Genomic DNA, 20494 nt, shown 5'->3' on the forward strand with positions numbered 1-20494 from the left:
AATAAGCTTATCTTGTGGGAATTTAGTGATAGTTGAAATCTCACATTTGGGAAAGAACATTTACAAGGGGAGCCAGCCTTATGCTGAAATGCACTAGTTATGATGATGATCTATTTTGTATTAGTTCCTTCTAATCTTAAATGGAAATTGGGGATGAAAGGTCCCAGTGACAAATCATGCTTTTGGCCAGCATATCCCCTTGATGCCAAGGTAAGTAGTGATTTACTTATTTGTACCTATGCCACTTGGATACACATAAAGAATTTTGGAACTGCTAAACCCAGTCATTGCATGGAATGAGGACCAAGTGGTAAGAAGTTTGGTTTTTAACCATGTTTTCTATTTTGTCTTACTGTAAAAGAGCATAAAACTTCAGAAACATTATAGGTTATTCACAATCTTAGGGACTTATTTCCAGTTCTTAGAGAGTATAAAAAAAATCTACGATAAGGTATCACAGCCATGGTTACTAATGCTGGTACACAGATTTATTTTTTATGTGGCACCCCCCCCCAATGAACTAAACAGAAAATTTGGGAACTTTTTACTTCTTGCAGTAATTTCCTGCAGAAATAAAGCAAAGCTTAGCTGTGTCATCTGTAACTGTGACCCGTCTTACTTTGTATGCCCACTCAGCTCCGCAGAACTAAACTTAAAACATGCTACAGATCGGTTGAACAAATGGAGGAGAGACAATTCAAGGAAAGTCTATTTATGGTTGTCCTGAGAACAAAAAAATTATCTCTGGTGGTATCAGAAGTCTGCATCAGCATTAATGAAATGCCTATGTGAAAAACAGGGAAAATGGTTAAGAAAAGTAGGGAAAAATGAGTATGCACTCTGCATGTGTGACAAGGTGGTCTGATACTGGAAAAAAAAGGATCATTCAAGTCTTTGCATGAGGAGACTGCTTTCTTTAATGTGGGAGACACTCTAATTTAAATCTTATCAGTTAGGAAAGAACTTAGGGATAAATGTGAAGCTTCTGATATTGCTCAAAGCAGCTCTCTGCCTGGGCTGATTATAAGAGAGCATCTTACTTGCCCCCAAATTGTTGAAATCCATTGAGCAGATAATAGAGAAAATTTAATTTATACCTCAGACTTTTGTTTCTTAGATGTACAAGGACAAAACTCAGAGCAGTAATGCAGTAGAACACTTCTACTGTGAATAATGTAGGTTCTCACATTTTCAGTCCGCACTTGATCATCATAAGGAATGGTCTTCAGATTCATTCAGCATAGAATTTTTAAGTGACATTATCTCAAATATAGAAGAAGAATTTGCAAAAACTAAAGACTTTTCTCATATACTTTGTAATCTTATCTGTATTTTAAGCATTAGTCAGAACTTCTTTATTTGGTATAGAAACTATTACTGTCATGGCTTAAGCCCAGCCAGCAATCAGGCACCACTGAACCTTTCATGGTGGAAGCAAATTGGAAGGGTAAAAGCCAGAAAACCTGTGGGTTGAGATGATGACAGTTAAATGGGAAAAGCAAAAGCCATGCACACAAGCAAAGCAAAACAAGGAATTTATCCATTGCTTCCCATGGGCAGGCAGGTGTTAAGCCATCTCCAGTGGAGCAGGGTCCCATCACATATAACAGTCACTTGGGAACAAATGACCACTCCATACATGCCCCCCTGCCTTTATGTACTGAGCATGATGCCACATGGTCTGGAATATCCCTTTGGTCAGCTGGGGTCACCTGTCCTGGCTGTGTCCCCTCCCAGCCTCCCTTGCACCCCAAACTTTCTCACCATTGTGGCAGTGCAAAAAGCAGAAAAGGCCTTAGCTCTGTGTGAGCACTGCTCAGCAGTAACAAAAACAGCTCTCCATTATCAACCCAATGCTCAGCACAAATCCAAAACAGTGAATGCCAGCCACTGTGAAGAAAATTAACTCAAGCCTAGCACAATTACCAAAGGAAATATGTTTAAACAAATGAGCTTGCTGACACTAGAAGGGAATGCTCTTCAAAACACTGGCAACATAAGGGTAAACATGGTAAAAGAAAAAAAAGCATACAAGTTAAAATGCCTTCAAAAAATGTGATCCATGTCTTAATTTCTAAATCACATGCCAAGATCCTCGAGCCCAAAATAATCTGGTTGGCTTAATGAACTCAGAACAGAAAACATGATATATTATTTGAACAGCACAAGTCTTGCTGAGACTACTTTTGTTCTTTATTAAGCTGAAATAGCTGACATCAGAAAACCAGAGACAGCTGCAGCATGGGATGGGTGGCCTCTCTTGTACCATGTAACTTAGCTTAGTTATTCTTTGGTGCAGTAAGAATATCCCCTTCCACTTCATGCTTGAGGTGATTCTCCTAAATATCAGTTTTGATGTCAGCACTAAGGCTTGTAAAGACATCTCCAAAAGCTCTAAGATTAACAGGTCCTTAACTTGCACACATTTCTCCTTCTAGCGTTCATTCCTTTGTCCATTAGAGGCTGTTTATCTTGTTGCAGGTTTCCTGAAGAAGAATTTCAGAATGATATGTTAATCCCATTCTAAAAATTAAAATGGTGCTTCAGGTTGCCTATACTAACTGTTCCACAGGCAGGAAACACATAGTACCTTTTGTTTTCAAGTGATCCTTGCTCTTAACTGTTGGAAAAAAAATCTTAATAAATGGGTATGGACTACTATTTCTTTTTTTAAAAAAGGTCAGATTTTATGGACAGTACCATTCATGAAGTCCATTAGTGTCTGCAATCCAGTTAGTCTACAGCTATAATGAAATTGATCTACTCTTCACTATACACAGACTCACTGTTTTGGGCAGGAAGAGAACTTCTGACTGATGAGCACTTGGTTCATGGACTGAAGGAACAAGCTGACATAACTGCAATGAATGTCATACACAGAACAGACTGTTGAGAGGGTCAAGAATGATGACATGTACAGGAACACAGGATCATTTTGTTATATGAGTACATGCAGCTGCAGAAGTGCAAGAGGCAGTAAAAGTCTTACCCATGTTTTCTTCCAGTTTTGCATCATCTTGTCATGTTCACTGATGGCACTTCTCCAAGTATCAAATTCTTTGGTCCATGCATCCTGACCAGCACTATCTGATAATGGTAATGGGAAGTTTACATAACCATATAATGGCAGAACTCAGTACCTGATCAGATTCAGGACTGCCTGTCTTGCAGTAAAAGGGGCTAGAAGGAACCCCCGTCCTGGCCTTCATTTTGCTCTACATCCTTTCATGTCATTTGGCAGTAAGTTCTGTTGAAATGATTATGTCTCTTACACTATGCATTAAACTAAATGGTCTCCAGAGTAAACAGATTTAGTGCCATTACCTGTGATTTGAGATCTAGAAGGTAGGACCTACAAATTATTAATTGAAACCCATTTAACAAGCACAGGAATGCTCTAGGTAGATCATAAGCCTGGGAAGAAGAGTGACACATTGGAGAGGACCAGTTAACAGATGGACCGGTGACATGATGGACATGTCCAGTTAGTATTTCTCATTTTACAGTCATCATAGGATCACAGACTCAATCAGGAAAAGACCTCTGAGATCATCTAATTTAACTTTGATCCAGCACTACCTTCTCAAACAGACCATGGCATCCAGTGCCACATCCAGACCTTCCTTAAATGCCTCCAGGGACACTGACTCCACCACTTCCATGGACAGCCCATTCCAATGTTTATCCTTTCTGTGACAAAATTCCTCCTAATGTCCAACCTAAACGTCCTCAGGCACAGGTTAAGCCTGTGTCCTCTTGTCCTGGGAGAAGAGACTGACCCCCACCTGGCTGCACTCTCCTGTCAGATAGTTGTAGAGAGTGGTAAGGTCACCCATGAGCCTCCTCTGCTCCAGGCTAAACACCCCCAGCTCGCTCACCCATTACTTACAGGACTTGTGCTCCAGAGTCTTTACCAGCTCTGTTGTCCTTCTCTGGACATGCTCCAAACATCTCAACCTCACACTCCATCATCTTACTAAACTGAGGGGCCCAGAACTGGACAAAGAACTCAAAGTGAGGCCCACCAGTGCCAAGTATGGGGTACCATCATGGGCCTGCTCCTACTGGGCACATTGTTGCTGACACAGACCAGGATGCTGTTGGCCTTGGCCAGTTGAGCACACTGCTGGCTCATGTTCACCTGCTGTCACCAGCACCCCAAGATCGCTTTTTGCCTGGGCAGTGTCCAGCCACTCTGACCCCACCTGTAGCGCTGCAGGGGGTTGTTGTGGCCAAAGTGCAGCCACAACGCTTGGACTTGGTCCAAGACCCAGCACTAGCTCTTGTTGAACCTCATGTTTCTGGATTTGGCCCTTCAATCCAGCCTGTCCATGCCCCTCTGCAGAGCCCTCCTGCCCTCTTAACAGATCAACATAACTCCCCCCCCCCCCACCCCCCGCCAGTCTTGGTTTCATCTGCAAATTTGCTGATGGTGAACTCAATCCCCTCATTTAGATCATCAATGAAGATTTTAATTAAAGAGTACTGGCCCCAGCACAGACCCCTGAGGGACCCCCCTGGCCGCCAGCTGGATGCAGCACCATTCACCACCACTCTCTGGGCCTGGCCATCCAGCCAGTTCTTATCCCTTCAAAGAATGCTCCTGTCCAAGCCACAGGCTGCCAGCTTTTCCAGGAGTGTGCTGTGGAATGTGCTGTGCAGTGTCAAAGGCCTTGCTGAAATCCAAATAGACAACATCCACGGCCTTCCCTGCATCCCTCAGGTGGGTCAGCTGGTCATTAAATGAGATCAGGTTGGTCAAACATGACCTACCCCTCCTAAACCCATGCTGGCTGGGTCTGGTCCTTCAGCCATATATAGATGCCACATAATTTCACTCAAGAGTTCCTTATACTTCCTTATATTGGTAATTTAAGGTGGGCTATGTTACTGCATCTTGGTCTATTTGCCAGCTTTTTTTGCAGAATGTAGGTGACATATTTTCTGTTTATCTTTTGGGACACTAGCAATAGTCATATGTTTTTAGGGCATTTACATTGGTTTGGTTGAGATGTTTTAGTTTTGCTTCTGAGGCAGACTTCAAAGTAACTGGAGTGAAGTAACTGGTGTAACTCCCATGGCTTTTCTCTGCCATTGAAAAAAGAAGCATTGAGCCTTCCTTGACAGACTCACATTTGGTATTAACCAGCTTCTTAATTTTTCCTTTCTCTTGCCAGGAAAATCCCTGCCTGTAGTATGCTCGTTAGTCCTGCTGACTTTTTAAAAAGACTATTCAGACTTCCTCCAAACCTGGGTAAGGTCTCAACAGCTAGCTGCAGCAGACAGTCTGGATACCCAAAATCCTGCAGCAACTGAAGTTACCCAACTGCCCTCCTGCCTAATTAATGTCCAGATGGAGCAGAGGGAACTGACCTTGCCCAATCATAAGTGGTTTACAAATCATGCAGTTTCAAAAATCTGGAATAGTGGGGGTTTATCTTTACCATCTGACTCCTTATGTCCTTATGAATTAAAGAATTTTTCTACATTATTGTGTAGAATTCCATCAGAGTTCTTATTTGTAGTTCTGTTTCACTCATCTAATTTTCAGGTTTTTTGAAATGGCTTAACAGGTTTTGGTTCAACTTCTAGATCATGACTGCTAATTTACATTAGTCCTTTGAGGGAGGGGCAGAAGAAAAAGTTCTTATGGCTATAAAACCTTTTCATAAACAAAGTGCAGACTAATACAGTAGGCAAGTAACTATCTTTAGATATGCATGTTTTATGGGTGAATAATAGAGCTTTACTCATATCAGGTCAGGCCAAACAGCATACACTTGAAACAAGCCTACCTCTGTCTTCCACTGTGATCAGCACTTCTGATGTCATGTTCCCAACTTTTGAGATGAATGAACATCTGTATTCTGTGTTTTCTGATACTGAATCTTTCATCCAGCTGAGAACATGCACTCTACCATCAAGCAGCATGTGAGACTGCTCCATGATGCATGCCTTCATCGTTTGTCTGTTCTTCTTCCAGACAAAGTAGGAGTTCTCTGGACCTGTAAAAATGTCAGGTTATTCGGTAAGAAAATAGAAGATGAGTCTTTGAAAAGAAAACAAACCCCATCACATCACAATTAGGCCTAAAACCATAAATACTTCTATTAAGTGTTTCTCAGGTTTCTTCATCTGAAACTCTGGGTACCAAAAACCTGAGATAAAGAGTAGCTAGCACTGGAAATTCAGGTTCAAGCCAAAGTTGTAGGCCTGTATTGAGGGATTCTGTGTGCATTCTCACAACGGGGGAACTCAGCACATGTGATAAGAGCCAATGATGAACACCAGCACCATCTGCCTGTGTGAATTCCTGTAGCACTAGGACACATTGCCTACTGATCCCCAGCCTGGGTCCTGGAACAAAGCTGAAACCAGCTGAGACATGCCTTGCAGAATCTGAAAAAAATGCCAGGAGGGGAAAAGTTCAAGAACTCAGTGTGTCTAAGATGCTGGAACTAGTAATGAAAGAAGCAGTATTGGAGAAAGTACAGAACCAGTAGTCACGGCAGGCACTTAAGCAAGAGAGATCTTGAAAGAAGCTTGGACCAACAACAAAGAGCAATCTAATTTTTTATCCTTGTTACTATTATTTGTCTTAACCTGCACGGGCAACATTTGAATAAATCAGAGTAGCCTGAAGGACAGAACAGCTGTTCCCAGTACACTAGCTAGCAAGGTTGGCTGAAGTGCACTTGGCAGAATCAGAACCTTTCCATTTAAAATGCAGACATCTGGGCCAAGCTAATCTGAGCTACAGGGCTCTGTAATTCTGATGTTTAAAACATGACTGTTTCTCCCTCTGGCCTAGGATCCAGATGAGCCGTAGCAAGAGAAGATGTGAAGACAAATTTGGGGTAAAAAGAAAATGAACTATTGTTGCAAATATGTCTTGACAGAACCTACTACAGCTTTTACTGTGAGCACTTCATGTTCCAAGTTGATGTGGCATTTTTCCCTAGAAAAATACAATTCTGTCATTAAGTTTCAGATAATAATGCAGAAAAAAGCCCCTAGTTTTTACATTTGTGTACATATTACGTATTTGTACATAGTAGACATTTTAATGTTGTGTATTATATTCAATTCTTAAGTCCTAGGTTTTATTTCCAAATCTCCCACAAATATGGGCACATAAATTAGCAATGAGGATAAGCGTGAATGATAAAGGACATGATACAGAGTTAAAGCACTGTAGAGTTTCTCTGAGGGAAGTGGCACAGTCTGAAGGGCTGACTGCAGCTCTAACAAAGCAGAAGGGGCAAGCTGGACTGAAAACAGCTGGTCTAGCACATACTCTTTTTTTTAAAAAAGGTGTTTTATGGATGATTGTACTCATTCTGCAGTTAACAGCAGATAGGTTACATGTCACTAAGTTCATGGAAGTCTGGAACCAGGGAAAAATTACTTCAGTAACCTAAATCTGAAGTTGGAATTTGGACAAATAGGAGGAATAGTATGTGCAAGCCCAGCAAAAACATCAAAATCTGTTAAGTGCCATTTTAGAGCCATGCAAGGAAGCAGCATGTTTAGTGCAGGACACTTCCCTAAGCTTACTGCAGATGTATTATTCACACCAGAGAACCTGCTATATTTTCCAGTGCTGAAGATCCAAATTGTGCTGGAAATCTGCCAAAACTTCAGCTTACAATCACTTTTCACCAAGTGACTAAAATGCAGCAATTTCCTTATACATGAAACATTGCAAGCTCTGTTGGTTCCGACTGGCCCCTTATGAAGTGCAACTAGGCAATTTCACCCTTCCGTTGTTTTTCTGTGCGGTCAGAAGCACTCGAAATCCCCAGAGATACACATTTATCCCCACTTACACTGGTTGACAGCAAAATCTAGGTGCAAGCAGTACTCAAGAGTTTTTCTGATCCTGTTTCAGTGCAGCTTGTTTCCAATTTTCAGGCAATTACCTTCTCTACTTTGATTTCATTTTCAGGATGGATCAATAGAAAAAAATAATACTGTGAAACAGTTTCATCTGCAAAAATTTTGAATCACATTTGTTAAATGCAAATTTTCTACAACTCTATGGTGAGAAATTCAGGCCCAGATGTAATGGATAAATATTTCTGAAGATAAAGGAAAACAATAGAAACAGATACTCTGTTTTTTTTCTTACTGTCACTATAAAACAAATTCTTTATATGTCTAGTGCAATATTTAAAGTACAGGTTTCTGACATGATCTACTTACTTTACCATCCATGTTAGGAATGCTTGAAAGATTTTTAAAAAGTAGTTTTATTAGAACATAATAATCAAGCAGAGAATTAAACAGCATGCCAGGCTAGGTACACAAGTAGCTATCTCAAAGCAAACATGAAATATATGTCAAACAACTAACCTCAAAAACATTGCTTCAATAAACTACACTAATTACACGTGATTAAATAAAATCAACTTCACTACCTTCATGATTTTAGAAGGGGAATTAACAGTTATCAAATAAAAACACAAGAAACTTTGTGGCATTGTCTGAATTACTCTTTTCCTCACATAAGCCCTTCAAAATTTCCAGTGTCGGTGGAGTGCTTGCTTCTTTCCCACATAGGTTTCAGTTTCTCTGCTTTCAGTAGTTTGAATGAAATGATAATGCCCAGGTAGTAATGGCCAGAGTAGTAGTGGCCAAGGTAGTTTCTGCCAGCAGAATGGGTTCTCTGACCTATGTCAAATCAGGCTGGGTTACAAAACTCACATTTTCAATACCTAGGTGACTTTTTCTCAGTATTTTCCAGGAGACAAAAAGTTCAACCACCATTGTCAATAAAGAAACTCAAACCACTGCAACTGCTTGCAGTCTTCTACCCACAGTCTGACTGCATTCACTGGGTTATTGGAGTAAATTTGACCTATGGTTAAAAGAAGTAAGTAAATAAAACCAGACTTAAAGAACTGAAGTATACACAGGTACAGATTCAGAGCAGCATGGGGATGCACCCTGCTGAGCTGGACCAAATTAAGCATTTGCCATATATTCATCACATCCTAACAGACATGCGGTTTTCAAGACAGCTTGCAGACACTAATTTAAAAGGAGTAGATTATGGATTAAGTAGAGCTCAGTGACATAAAGCAGGAGGCACAAGAGAGAGCACTGGCCAAGCTGTCTCCCTGTGCCAAGTGCTGCCATGTGCAGAGAGCTGTGGTGACATTTCAAAAGCAGCCCAGTGAAGCTGCATTGTAAAACTTGAGCAGTGCTACCACTGATGGTTCAGCACAAGGTCTCCCTCATTTCTAACCTAGTTATTGAATAAGGCTTCCCTATATTCACAGAAACATTTTGCAGATGGGAGTTAGTACAAAAGCAGGAGCCATCAGAAAAACGTACACCCCAGGTAATAATTTCTGCAAGCTGACAGCAAATTAAAATCCAGTGAAGACAGGTACCCCAGAGAGAAATTCTACGACAGTAACAAAAAGTCTTTTACATAAATTCCTATAACCACAGGGATGGGAAGTTCAGTTGACCAAAAAAACCTCCCTTGTACAACCCAATACACACCAAAAACTCTTTCAAAGCTCACCATGTGCATTAGATTAAGATCAAGCTTGTGGCTTTGCTGAATGCTACTGAAGCAAACATCCCAGATTTCTGAAAAACCAAGATCATAAAGGAAGTTCTCATCTGGAGCAGGGATTAAGTTTTAAAAAGGCACCACAGTCTGGATGCAGGAAGGTTTTTTTTAAAAATCAGACATCAAAGTTAGCCCAGGAAGAGGCTAGTCAATCATTAATATGAAACATTACCACCAGTATGAATGAAAGATCTAGGACTGGTCACAGTTTCTTGAGTTGTAGGAGACTGAGTCATTGCTGCTGATACCAAAATCAGAATGAAGTTAAGCCATCAGAGAGTAGCTGACTGGAAAAGTGAGGGGGAAAAAAAAAAAAAAACAAAACACCAAAAAAATGCTTTAAATTGAGACAAGAATCTTTGCAGTTTTCTGAAAATAGTGTGCAAGTTACATAGCCTGTATCCCCTATAACTGGGGTGCATATTTTTTGTAGTTTTGTTGGTTGGTGTTTGATTGTTGAAGCAGGGCAATTCATTTAGAAGACAAGCTTGACAGCAGTGGAAAAAAAAAGTCCCTTTAAAAAGCCAAGAAAACAGACCTCTCTGAAATGCCAAAGATTATTACTTCCAATACCAAGTATTTCACACTGAAGAATGCCTTTGGAACACCTGATGCTTCATTAGATTACCCATCCCTTTGTGTAACATCAGCACCACAAGATGATGCAGCCTTATTATGGCAGATGAAAAGCAGGAAGTGCTTCCTGCAAAACGTGAATCCTGTAAGAGCTGGAAGCAGCAACCAGTCACTAGAGGTGATGCACAGCACACGTAGGTGCAAGTGAGACTTGGCATCTGCCTTCTCAGAGTTGAATTTAAAAGCAGGTTGGGAAAATGGCTGATGGGCACATTAGATAAAAATTAGAACCTAGATAATTGTCTGTGGGGATATATATATATAAATTTGTGTGTGTGTGTGTGTGTGTGTGTGTGTGTGTGAGACAGTCCCTGGTTCTAGCTTACTAGTGCTTAATCAGTTTAAGTTCCACTTTCACAGTATCATGGAACTAAATACGTTGGTAAAGAACTTTTGAGATCCTCAAGTCCAACATAAAATCTAACACCACTTTATCAACTGGAGCGCAGCACTAATGCCACATCCAGTCTTTCCTTAAACACTTTCAGGGGTGGTGACTCTACCACCTCCCTGGGCAGGCCATTCCAATGCCCAATCCTTCTTACTATGAAGAACATTTTCCTGATGTCCAGTTTAAACTTCCCCTGGCACTCTGTGTTTGCCTAATTACTTTCAGCCATCAAAATAGCTAACAAGGCTACTACATTAAGTTTTAAAAGAAAGTGAAAAAAATAGGACAACATATTTTAAGGAGTAACATGCTCTCCAAAAATCACTCCTGTTCTCCAGAGAACACAAACTACGCTTTTGCTTTGTTTGCTAGGTACATCTAGCAGAAAGATGACTGAAGAGATGGAAATGAAATTTTCATCTCCACTGTGGGGACAATACACACAATATGCTGAGACAGTTCTGGTAGCAGTTTTTGCTGAAATAGTTAAAAAAAATATGACAGCTTTGGTCTAAATTAGCCACCACACCAACAGATTATTAATTACAACTATACAGGCTGCAGCTCTCATGGGGAAGAAAAACAAGTGTATGGGTAGTCAGGCTGCAATCCTGGTTGGCAGGAGCTAACAAGATGTTCTGAGGAAAACAGCATAAAATTGTGGTTATGGTCCAGATTCCAATACCAGTCCAAACCCATCACATCTCCCAGGCAAGGCTGGGAAACAGAGCTATTCAATCATGGCCAGGGTATAGCAGTTATTACCAGTGTAGTGCTTCAAGGTGAGGCATTACTGAATCAGAGTTCCACACAAGCAAGGAGAAAAGGTTGAAATATTTATGCTGAATTGCAAAGGCTACACTGGGAGGTCAAGAAAACTCTTGTGAACAACTGGTACAGAGAAGAAAATACATACCTACGTGAATCCCTCTCCCAAGAGAAGACATCCCAAAAGGCATTCAGATCTCAAAGACCCCAATGTGAAGCAAGCATCTCCTTTTATACATACCCAGTCACACTACAAAAGCTGACGCAGATTCTGCTCCCTTGTAGTCTCCCAAAACTGCCTACATTAAATTCAAATGGAGAATACTGCCTGTTTTGTGACCCCAGCTGTTCATCTCTGCGGACAGCCTATGCAGCATCCCATCCCTAAGCCAGCTAAAAAGCTGAACTAGACAACTAAACAGCAAAGCTATGCTGCTTCACAGAGGTAATCCTGCACAGAGGTGCCAGCTCTTTTCCTTGGCCTTAACAGAATAGTTGACAAGTCACTCTCTCAAAAGAGTGGCTTATTCAAATTGTGTGAGGATACCAGTAGAGAACTGAAAACCATGCAATGGCTTAATTTCCCCAAGCCCTCTGCTGACATGAGCTGCAGCCTGCAAGACTTTGTTGGTGAGCATACAAAACACCAACTGGTATGCACCGGACACACAGCGGCGCACATGCAGACTCAAGTGATCTATGCACATTACAACAGCAGTAACTGCTCCAGGCTACAGCTGCTAGTCCTAAGTGGACTGAATCTCCCAAGCTATTTCAGGATCTTTATGTTTTAATCATTTATATACTACCAAAAAAGCCACATAAGATGTTTCCCAACTGCACCTTATTACTCATTCCACAGGAAAAACCTGTACAAGTGCAGTCAGCTGCACACTGTAAAATGAAGGAAAACTATAGATCAACGACATTTTCTGAGGAAAAAACAATAAAACACATTTGGTTCTACTTCTTTTCCTTGCTCTCCCCCTTTTTAATTTTATTTCTGATGCTTTTTAATTTGCCTTATGCTTAAATTATTTTTCCACTGAACTTATTCTAGTCTTTACTGGAAAACTAATATAAAGTTAAAACAAAACCAACCAACCAAAACCAACAACCCCCACCACCACCACCACAAAAAAAATCCAAAAAGGCATTCTCGTTGCACACCTTTCCACATATTTTGTAGCTTGACCATAGCCTTTACACATAAAACGGCACAGCAAAGGGTATTTCTACAGAAATGTTGCAAAATCTGCTGCTGATGACAGAATTTAAGAATGCATTATCCATCTGACAGTCCTAATAAAAATTAATTTTCAATTTTATTACAGAATTCACCATGAAGGAAGGCATCAGAGCTCAGGTAACAGCAACACTTACAAAGGTGTTTAATGTTGTTCGTTTTGCATGCTGATGCAATGAGGGTCTCAGCAGGCCCCATGTCCGCATAAAGAAATGCTAGCATTGTAGTAAGAAAATTACACTAAGATATCACAATCTAAAGTAAGGTATCTTTAATGTCTATGAGTTTTATGTAAAATAGATCTGCAATATTTACCCAATTTTATAAAATTTCCAAGACCTTTTCTGTTATATATTAAAGGAACAATCTTAATTTTCCAACTTGTCTTCTAGATGCATCCCAAATAATAATAAACAGTGGCATGTTAGAGATGTGCACACAGGAAAGGTCTTGTAGTGTCACAGTGCTGTTAAGCAATGTTTAGTCAGTGCAGAAATAATGGCAGAAAAAAAAATAGTATGAAACCACAAAACTACAAATAAACAGCTATGAGATAGTGAAAGTCAGTGAAATTAAGTCAAAGTGCATGTGATAAAACACCAAGGGTCCGTAGAGAAGACAATTCATAAAGTAGGATATGAAACTTTAACAAGGTGCAAACCGACCATTCACTAAAGGAAGGTAAACCGACCATTTATTAAGCATATAGATTAAAGTAATGGGTATAGCTTCAGGAAAGCAGTACTGTGTAAATTTCAAAATATAATGCATAAAAATGTGAAAATTGTATAAAGTTTTGAAATATTAGGATTGATTTGTCCTAGAAGATGCAGGGCTTTTACTTTCAAGGCTACCAGTTAAATCATTATCATGTTTCAAAAATGAACAATGTATCTGTTCACAGCCATAAACAAGGCCACTAACCAACTCAACTGGTTATAAAACACAAGTGTATGAAAAATTGCTATTTGGTATCTGTTTTCTTTTAAGAACAGAAAAGTAACAATCCAAGTCCATTATAAGATACCGACATGCTGTAATTTAAAGGGTATTATCTGTCATTCTGGACAAACATTTTGTCCAGCACAGGTTCCCAGGCAGGCTCATTCTGCTCTGGAAGCTGCACACCTTCATGCCTCTCCTGAGCTCTACACCAGACCACCCCAGGGCACCCTGACTGATGCAATCATGCAAATGATGCAAAAAAACCTCACTGAAGAATGAATTATTTCACTTCCATGAGTAAGTCAGTCTCTGACAGGTGACTTCCTCCTCCTGGGGGGAGGGGGAGGGGGGGGTGTGGAAAAACAGGCATAGCTAGGTACATGGGCTTTTGAGCCCTTCTGCTGAGACTTGCAATAATCCTCCTGAAGTGCAGTGCACTTCATTTTGTATTTTCATTGTGTTGTATTTTGTACTTTCTCCATCCTGCTGTGATTCTTTCAGTGCAACTTCAGGCTCCACCAAGGAGGAATCTCTAGTGAACAACTTGCAATTCTGATTCTTGCAAGTTACGGATCTTTTCTTCCACAAATATGGGAAACTTTCTTGTACTCCTTCTAAAACAGCATAACCACAGGGAACAGGCTTTGTACATGGAGGTTACCAGATACCCATCTCAGTATCTCCATGAAGTAATAACTCCTTGAAAGTGTATTTCCAAGTTCACAGGACTTTTTATGTTCACACTATTGGGTATTTTTACCAAGACTGAAAACAGTCTAATATGTAAATTGCCAGCTGCAGATGAACCAAGAGAGGGAGTCATCTTGACACCATGGACACAGAGAAGCTCAACCTGCAAGTGAAGCACAGTGTTTTGCAGCATTTCTGATTATGTGTGCACAGCACAGTCACCTATTTCAGTTTTGTCTGTGAAGTTATGGACATGGAGATACTACTCTAAAGCTGGGGGAGGAGGTGCCAGTAAAACAACTTTGAGCAGAACCAAAAGTCTAGAAAAAAACCTGTTCCTACTATACCGAATTTCAACAGAGTACACCTGAGAAATTATACAACAGGTGTGTACATGACCAACTCACTCTTTCCCCTGAACCAGATGGTGTAGTATTTTGTTCAATTTGATTGAAACGTGCCTGAACTGCCTCTAAAAGTTTTAAAAATTCTGTAATGAGAGAAAAAATTTCTATTAGAGAAAGTACACAAGAAACATAATGTTAGTCCATGCACATATGGCAGATAGGTCTCTGGAGAAATGTGAAACTCTTTGGGGAGTAAAGAGACACAAACTGGGAGAAAACTTGTGAAGGGAGATTTATTCCTCCCTTTTCTGCAAGTGCAGGAGTATTCCATGCTGAAAAAAACTCACTTTTCAGGAAAAAAAAATTTGCCACAAGTGCTGTTCGTGCTGTATCCACTTAACTTTACCTTATGGAAATGAGCCAGTTACAAGGTTGTAAAGTCTTAAAGTCTTATCCTTAGGCAAGCTTTCAGGTTAAAACACGTGGGATGAGTAAGAGATGAGCAAAAGAACTCACCCACTCCTGCTGAGTTTCCAGACAGCTTGAAAAACATAGTTACAATTAAAAAAAAAAAAAAAAAAAAAAAAAGAGAGATTCAGCAATTCTGATTAAATAACAACTAAGCTAGAAACTTAATTAAAAATAAGCTTTGAGGTTTTTACTGGATGATGTGGCAATCTATGTATCTACATCATACATTTACTGACGCCATATCCTTCTTTGCAGACAACCAAGCACAACATTTAACTCTCTGATAGTCTCATTTAACCCTTTTGTTCCTTGCAAACACATTTTACCTTATAGTCATAGCTGAGAGAAATCAAGTTCTACTAAAGCTATGTTAATATAAAGAAATATCAACAGACACTGAACAAATCTGAACAACTCCAGAGACGTTCCTTGCAAAAGCAATTGTTTAGCCATCCCCACCCAGGATGAATTAATATATCCTCACATGCAGAACCCAGAAAGATACAAATACCTGCACCAGTTCAGTGTGCTGCTTTGCATTTGCTGGTTTGTTTTTTAAATCAAGAGACTGAAATCGTAATTCTGGGTAAGAGAAGAGTGTGAAATGTCAGCGAACTGCCTTTCTTCCCAACAGGAGCAAAAACTCTATCCATAGTACAGAGTCCAGTCCCTGCCTGCTCTGAAAAGCATTAGAAGCGCTTTCATAGCTGGGTCACCTTATCCCCACCTGTGCCATTACTGCATTCCTTGGATGTCAGATGATTACTAGAGTTACTTCCACTATTCACCCCTACAGTTCCTGAGGCATGGAGTCCATATGCTGACTTAAGGACACTGCACCTTCATTCTTAAGTTCACTATCAAGGTAAATACAATTACTAACAATTACTAAGAGCAGCATCAGCATCATCTTAAAATAGGCACTGCTGGATGAAAAAAAGTAATTCTATAATAAAGTCTATTTCTGTAGCACAATTATCAAACTGTCTATATATTTTGTGCCACTGTAACCTTTTTTCATGGTGGACAACAAAATTTCCAAATTGCCTATTACAAAAGTGAACAAATTACTGCTGAAAAGTGCTTTCCAATATAAATAATTCTATTCTATGAAAGAGCCTTCATTCCACTGTTGTTCCTTTTAGAAATGGGAATACAAAAAGTGCCTTTTTTAAGATCTATGCTAATAAAGACTTATGCATTTTGATCTGATTCCATGTAACACTAACAGAGATGCCACCACAGAACAAGCACTACTTTTTTTAATTTTCCATCTCTAAAATTTCTTCTTTTAAAGAATAAGGTTACATATGAAAACTTGTTTCAATCCATTAAATCACCCTTAATTTAAACCAGCAATTACAAATTGTAATTTGTAACAATCCAAACAAAAACTGGGAAAAAAAGCTGAATTGCTATGGAAAAAACAGCTCTGTCCTCCTGTACACCTCAGATAAAACATCTATAATAAAACGGAAGTTGTTATTACTGTATGCACTTCACCATTTTGAAGTTAAGATGAAAAAATGAATGACTAACCTGGTCCAGAAAATAGGTTAAATTCAAATCCAACAAAAGTGTTGTTTTGCTTTTTTTTAACCGCATACACACTGACAATACCTACCTGCTAAACATGCATATGCAATCCTGATTCACCAAATTCCTTCAGCATGCAAGTGAGCCTAATAAAAATCAACTGACTATTAACATACTAAAGCGGATGGCTGAATCAGAGCCTCTATTATACAGTACAGTACTCACAGTGACTTATTCTTGGTAAGAGCATGTTGGCATCCTGATACTGTCTCTCTTTGCTCTTGTTTTTCCCCCCAAACATTACACAAAAGTAAAATTTATACAGTACATGGTGACATAGCTAAACCTTTAATGCAGAAAGTGCTGGCTTATACAGGGGTCTCCCAACTTACCTGTGGCTTGGCAGAAGAGGTGGAAGGGTCCCCGGACACTGACATGCTGTGCCTGGTCACTTAGGAAAGGTGGCAACAACATGACCTTTATGGGGTCTTTGCTAGACCAAACCTCAGGCTGGGTACTGGTGGGTGAAGGAGGTGAATCACTTCCCACACAGGACAAAAAGGAGGTACCAGTAGGAGGGAAAGGTATAGGAGATGAGGCTGTGTGACAGAAGAGGACAGAAAAGAAAGTAAAAGGGTACTAAGGAAAGAAGTTGCAAGAAATACATCACACAATGAAGAAATAATGCAAAAAGACAAATGAGATTTAGAAAGGTAGCGGGACAAAGTTTCCCTAGGTCCCTAAAGAAGAGCACTTTCCTCCTTCACCCACGCTGTTTTTCTCCCATTCTTCCCATCTCCCCAGCCTGGGTTAAAACCCATTCAATCAAAGCTGAGAAGCTGCTTCAAATTAATGACAAAGTTTTTACATTGCCCCCAGAGGAAATCACAAGGAACATTAGTGCTTGCCAAATGGAAAGCACTGTTGTTGTGTCATGTTTGAGAAAAGCCAAGATGTAATACAATTTATTTTAATATTTATTCTGTTATATGTACATAATTAAAAATAGAAAAATAAAACCAAACTGAATCTTATAAAATATAAACTGTTTACACTAAGATGGTCTAAATTATGTTTGCATGAAGGTTCAACACAGAAAAGCAGCCCAGGCATACTGCTATTTACTGTTAGAATGTATTCTACTTCTAGCAATATTTACAGAAAGAAGCAGTGAGAGGAACAATTCTTCAGGACTGTACTGCACACATAAAATGCTTTTACAGACAAACAGCGCTGCTGTGAACCAGGCTGAGTACAAATGCACACTTTCACGTTAGCAGGCATGATTCACATAAACAGTTCAAAGGACTGATTGTTTAAGCAGCTCCAGTTTCAGTCTCCAGTTGCATAGGAGAGTGAAGGTATCATCCAGAAAGGGTCACACTGCAAGTATTTGTCACAAAAAGAAGCTGAGTTATTTCTGAATCTGAAAAGAAGAAAAAAATCAGCAACATTTTCTCATCAGGCTGTGTCCTAACAGTCCATTCCAGCGAGTCACTACTTGAATTGTTGGAGTTAATTCTTCTTGATTCCTGTTTTGCTTCCACAACACAAAAAACCTCTTTCCATGTCACTGCTAACTGACAGTTGTTTGCCTGTACTGTTCTATAAACTAAAAAAGAAAAAAAAAAAAAAAAAAATCCAGTTTTGTATAGAAAATAAAATGTGACTATGTCCAGCTGGCTGGCTGGTGGGGGGAAGGAAAAAAAAAAAAAAAGGAAAAACATTTGTTTCTTCCTTCCCCATTCCCCACTTACTCCATGTTTTTTACTGATATTGTTGTACCTACATTTCTAGAAAGCAGCAAAGAAAAGAGCCTTTAAACAAGATTATCCCTGAGTCTTATACAAATCAAGGCAATGCTATCCCCATTATACCTTAAAATCTAAGATACTTATAGAGCAGTTAAAAAAAATAACTTTAACCAACTAAAGAGACCTAGTGTGCCAAAACACAAAGCATAAAACTAAACACAATCACTAGAAGCAAAGCAAAAAAAAATGTCCCAATCTGGACAAAAGTCTATATTTTACCAATCTGATAAACTAAACTCAATTTCCAATTTGGAATTAAAATGAAACTAATCTTTTTTTAATGGCAACTAAAAATATGTGAAGACTGAAGTACTTTTTAAAGCCAAATGAATTATGAAGTTACTTTTACTCTATTGAAGAACATGGCCAAAGAACAAGCAAGTAGCTTCACTAGAGCAAAGTGCTCAGTGGGGGGGAAAATTTGGAATAAAGAAATGGTGATCTGAAACTGGCCATTTGAATAAAAACCAGAATAAATGACAGTACAACACAAGATGCTATGGTCTCCAGACAAGTACACCACTTCTCTAATCTGTTGAGATCTGAATGAAAATTGGCTTCCTGTACAGCTTAAGCATGTAACCCCTGCTATGGCTTAGCTGTCACACCCAGGCTCTCCGCGCTCAAACTGCCAGCTGCAGGACCACAGCTCACTTCTGCCAATGAGAGGGACAATGGGGTCCTTCAGTCCCCCTCCACATCCGAGTCGGCGTACTTGAGCTCACACTTGACATCGAAGGGCTTGTCCTTGGCCTCACGGGACGCCTGCGAATCCCCAGCCTGCAGCTGGCTGTTCCCGCAGTCAGGCTCGGTCTCGTAGCCAGTGTCGTGCGCAGGCTTGGGCTGCTCCCCGCTCTGGTGGCTGACACTGCCCTGCTCCACCAGCGTCTCTTTCACACTTTGCTCGCAATCAGAAAAATCTGACTTAGTTTTCTTCTTACCAAGCAGCATCACAGAGCGAAATTTCAAGCACTGCCCTGGCAAGTAGCCTTTGTAACAGTTGTAGGAGAGCAGGCACAGAAAGAGAATGAAAAAGAAGAGGAAGAGGAACATCAACAGGAAGTTATCATTTGACTTGAGGAACATTGTCTTTTCCGGGACTGCATCAGGAATTGAATTGAACAGGTCTGTATTGGAGGCTACACTTGTTAGGACAGGGCCAATGGGCTTTGTTAACATCCTTGTTGTTGTTACTGGTACCATGTGAGTGGTTGAGATGTGAGCAGTGGACCCCTCGGTTGATACAGCTGATACTTTTGGCACATCACTATTACCTTCTGTTGGTGCAGCTGTCGTGGTGGGGCCCACCGTGGCATGATGCATTTTTTTCAGTTCCAAAACATGCTTAGCCAGCACCTGAGAAAATTTTTTATTTTTGACCTTTTCTTCTGACAAACATTGGTAAACACCACTGTCTCCTTCTGATAAATTGAAGATGAGCAGTGCCTTCTCCAGCAGACGGTACTTGGGACTCTCCACTCTCAGCACATCATCTTTGAACTTCCAAACTACCTGTGCCAGATTGGACTTTTGAGAACACTTGAGTTCTGCTGTGCTCCCGTGCTTGAAAGTATGCTGTAGGGGATTCTCTCTTACTTTATCTGGAACATCAAAATAAATGTGCAGAGTATCAGCAATGATTCCAGTTTGCTCTAATCTGTACAGCTTCACCAGACTGTTACAGTCTTACTGGAAGCATGAAGATTATGGCATTCACTTCACAAGACCAGGTGGACAGCATGCAAGAATCTCAGTGGGATACCAAGCTGCACATGGAACATCAAGACAGTAAACTAAGAGATAGGACACATCGACTCTAAGATGGCCTCCACTTCTAGATAAAGGTGAGACCTCACTGATCCACAACTGAGTGTGCACCTGAGAAGTCACTGTTGGGGAAAGATATTGTACTTGGTCGCACTTTATAACCAATCAATGCATTTTAAATAAAGCAGCAACTACAAAGTATCCAAGAGGAAACTGAACTACCAACTCTCTTCTGAAAAAAAAGATATTTTGCACTTATAGCACACCCACAACTAAAGGCACCCTGTAAATTAACAA

At 40.0% G+C, this 20494-nt stretch overlaps 1 protein-coding gene across 22 annotated transcripts in view; it reads right to left on the bottom strand.

Moving 5' to 3' along the window:
- SEMA4D (semaphorin 4D) overlaps nt 1-20494 on the bottom strand; it is a 110684-nt gene that overhangs the window by 10565 nt on the left and 79625 nt on the right. For 6 of the 22 annotated variants that reach the window (XM_058424175.1, XM_058424173.1, XM_040090806.1 and 3 more), the window contains 6 exons: nt 19705-20031; nt 17009-17215; nt 5796-6005; nt 2990-3087; nt 2787-2858; nt 1350-1463 (listed from right to left, as the gene is read on the bottom strand). In XM_058424175.1, coding sequence (XP_058280158.1) covers nt 1356-1463; nt 2787-2858; nt 2990-3087; nt 5796-6005; nt 17009-17215; nt 19705-20031 — 1022 coding nt within the window. In that variant the 3' untranslated portion in view covers nt 1350-1355. Of the gene's footprint in view, nt 1-1349; nt 3088-5795; nt 6006-15125; nt 15151-17008; nt 17216-17556; nt 20032-20494 lie in introns of those variants that run through there. The other 16 variants (XM_040090816.1, XM_040090817.1, XM_040090826.1 and 13 more) reach the window with 14 other exon arrangements.

The sequence above is a fragment of the Hirundo rustica genome, chromosome Z (genome assembly GCF_015227805.2).
Source record: "Hirundo rustica isolate bHirRus1 chromosome Z, bHirRus1.pri.v3, whole genome shotgun sequence".
Taxonomy (NCBI): Eukaryota; Metazoa; Chordata; class Aves; order Passeriformes; family Hirundinidae; genus Hirundo; species Hirundo rustica.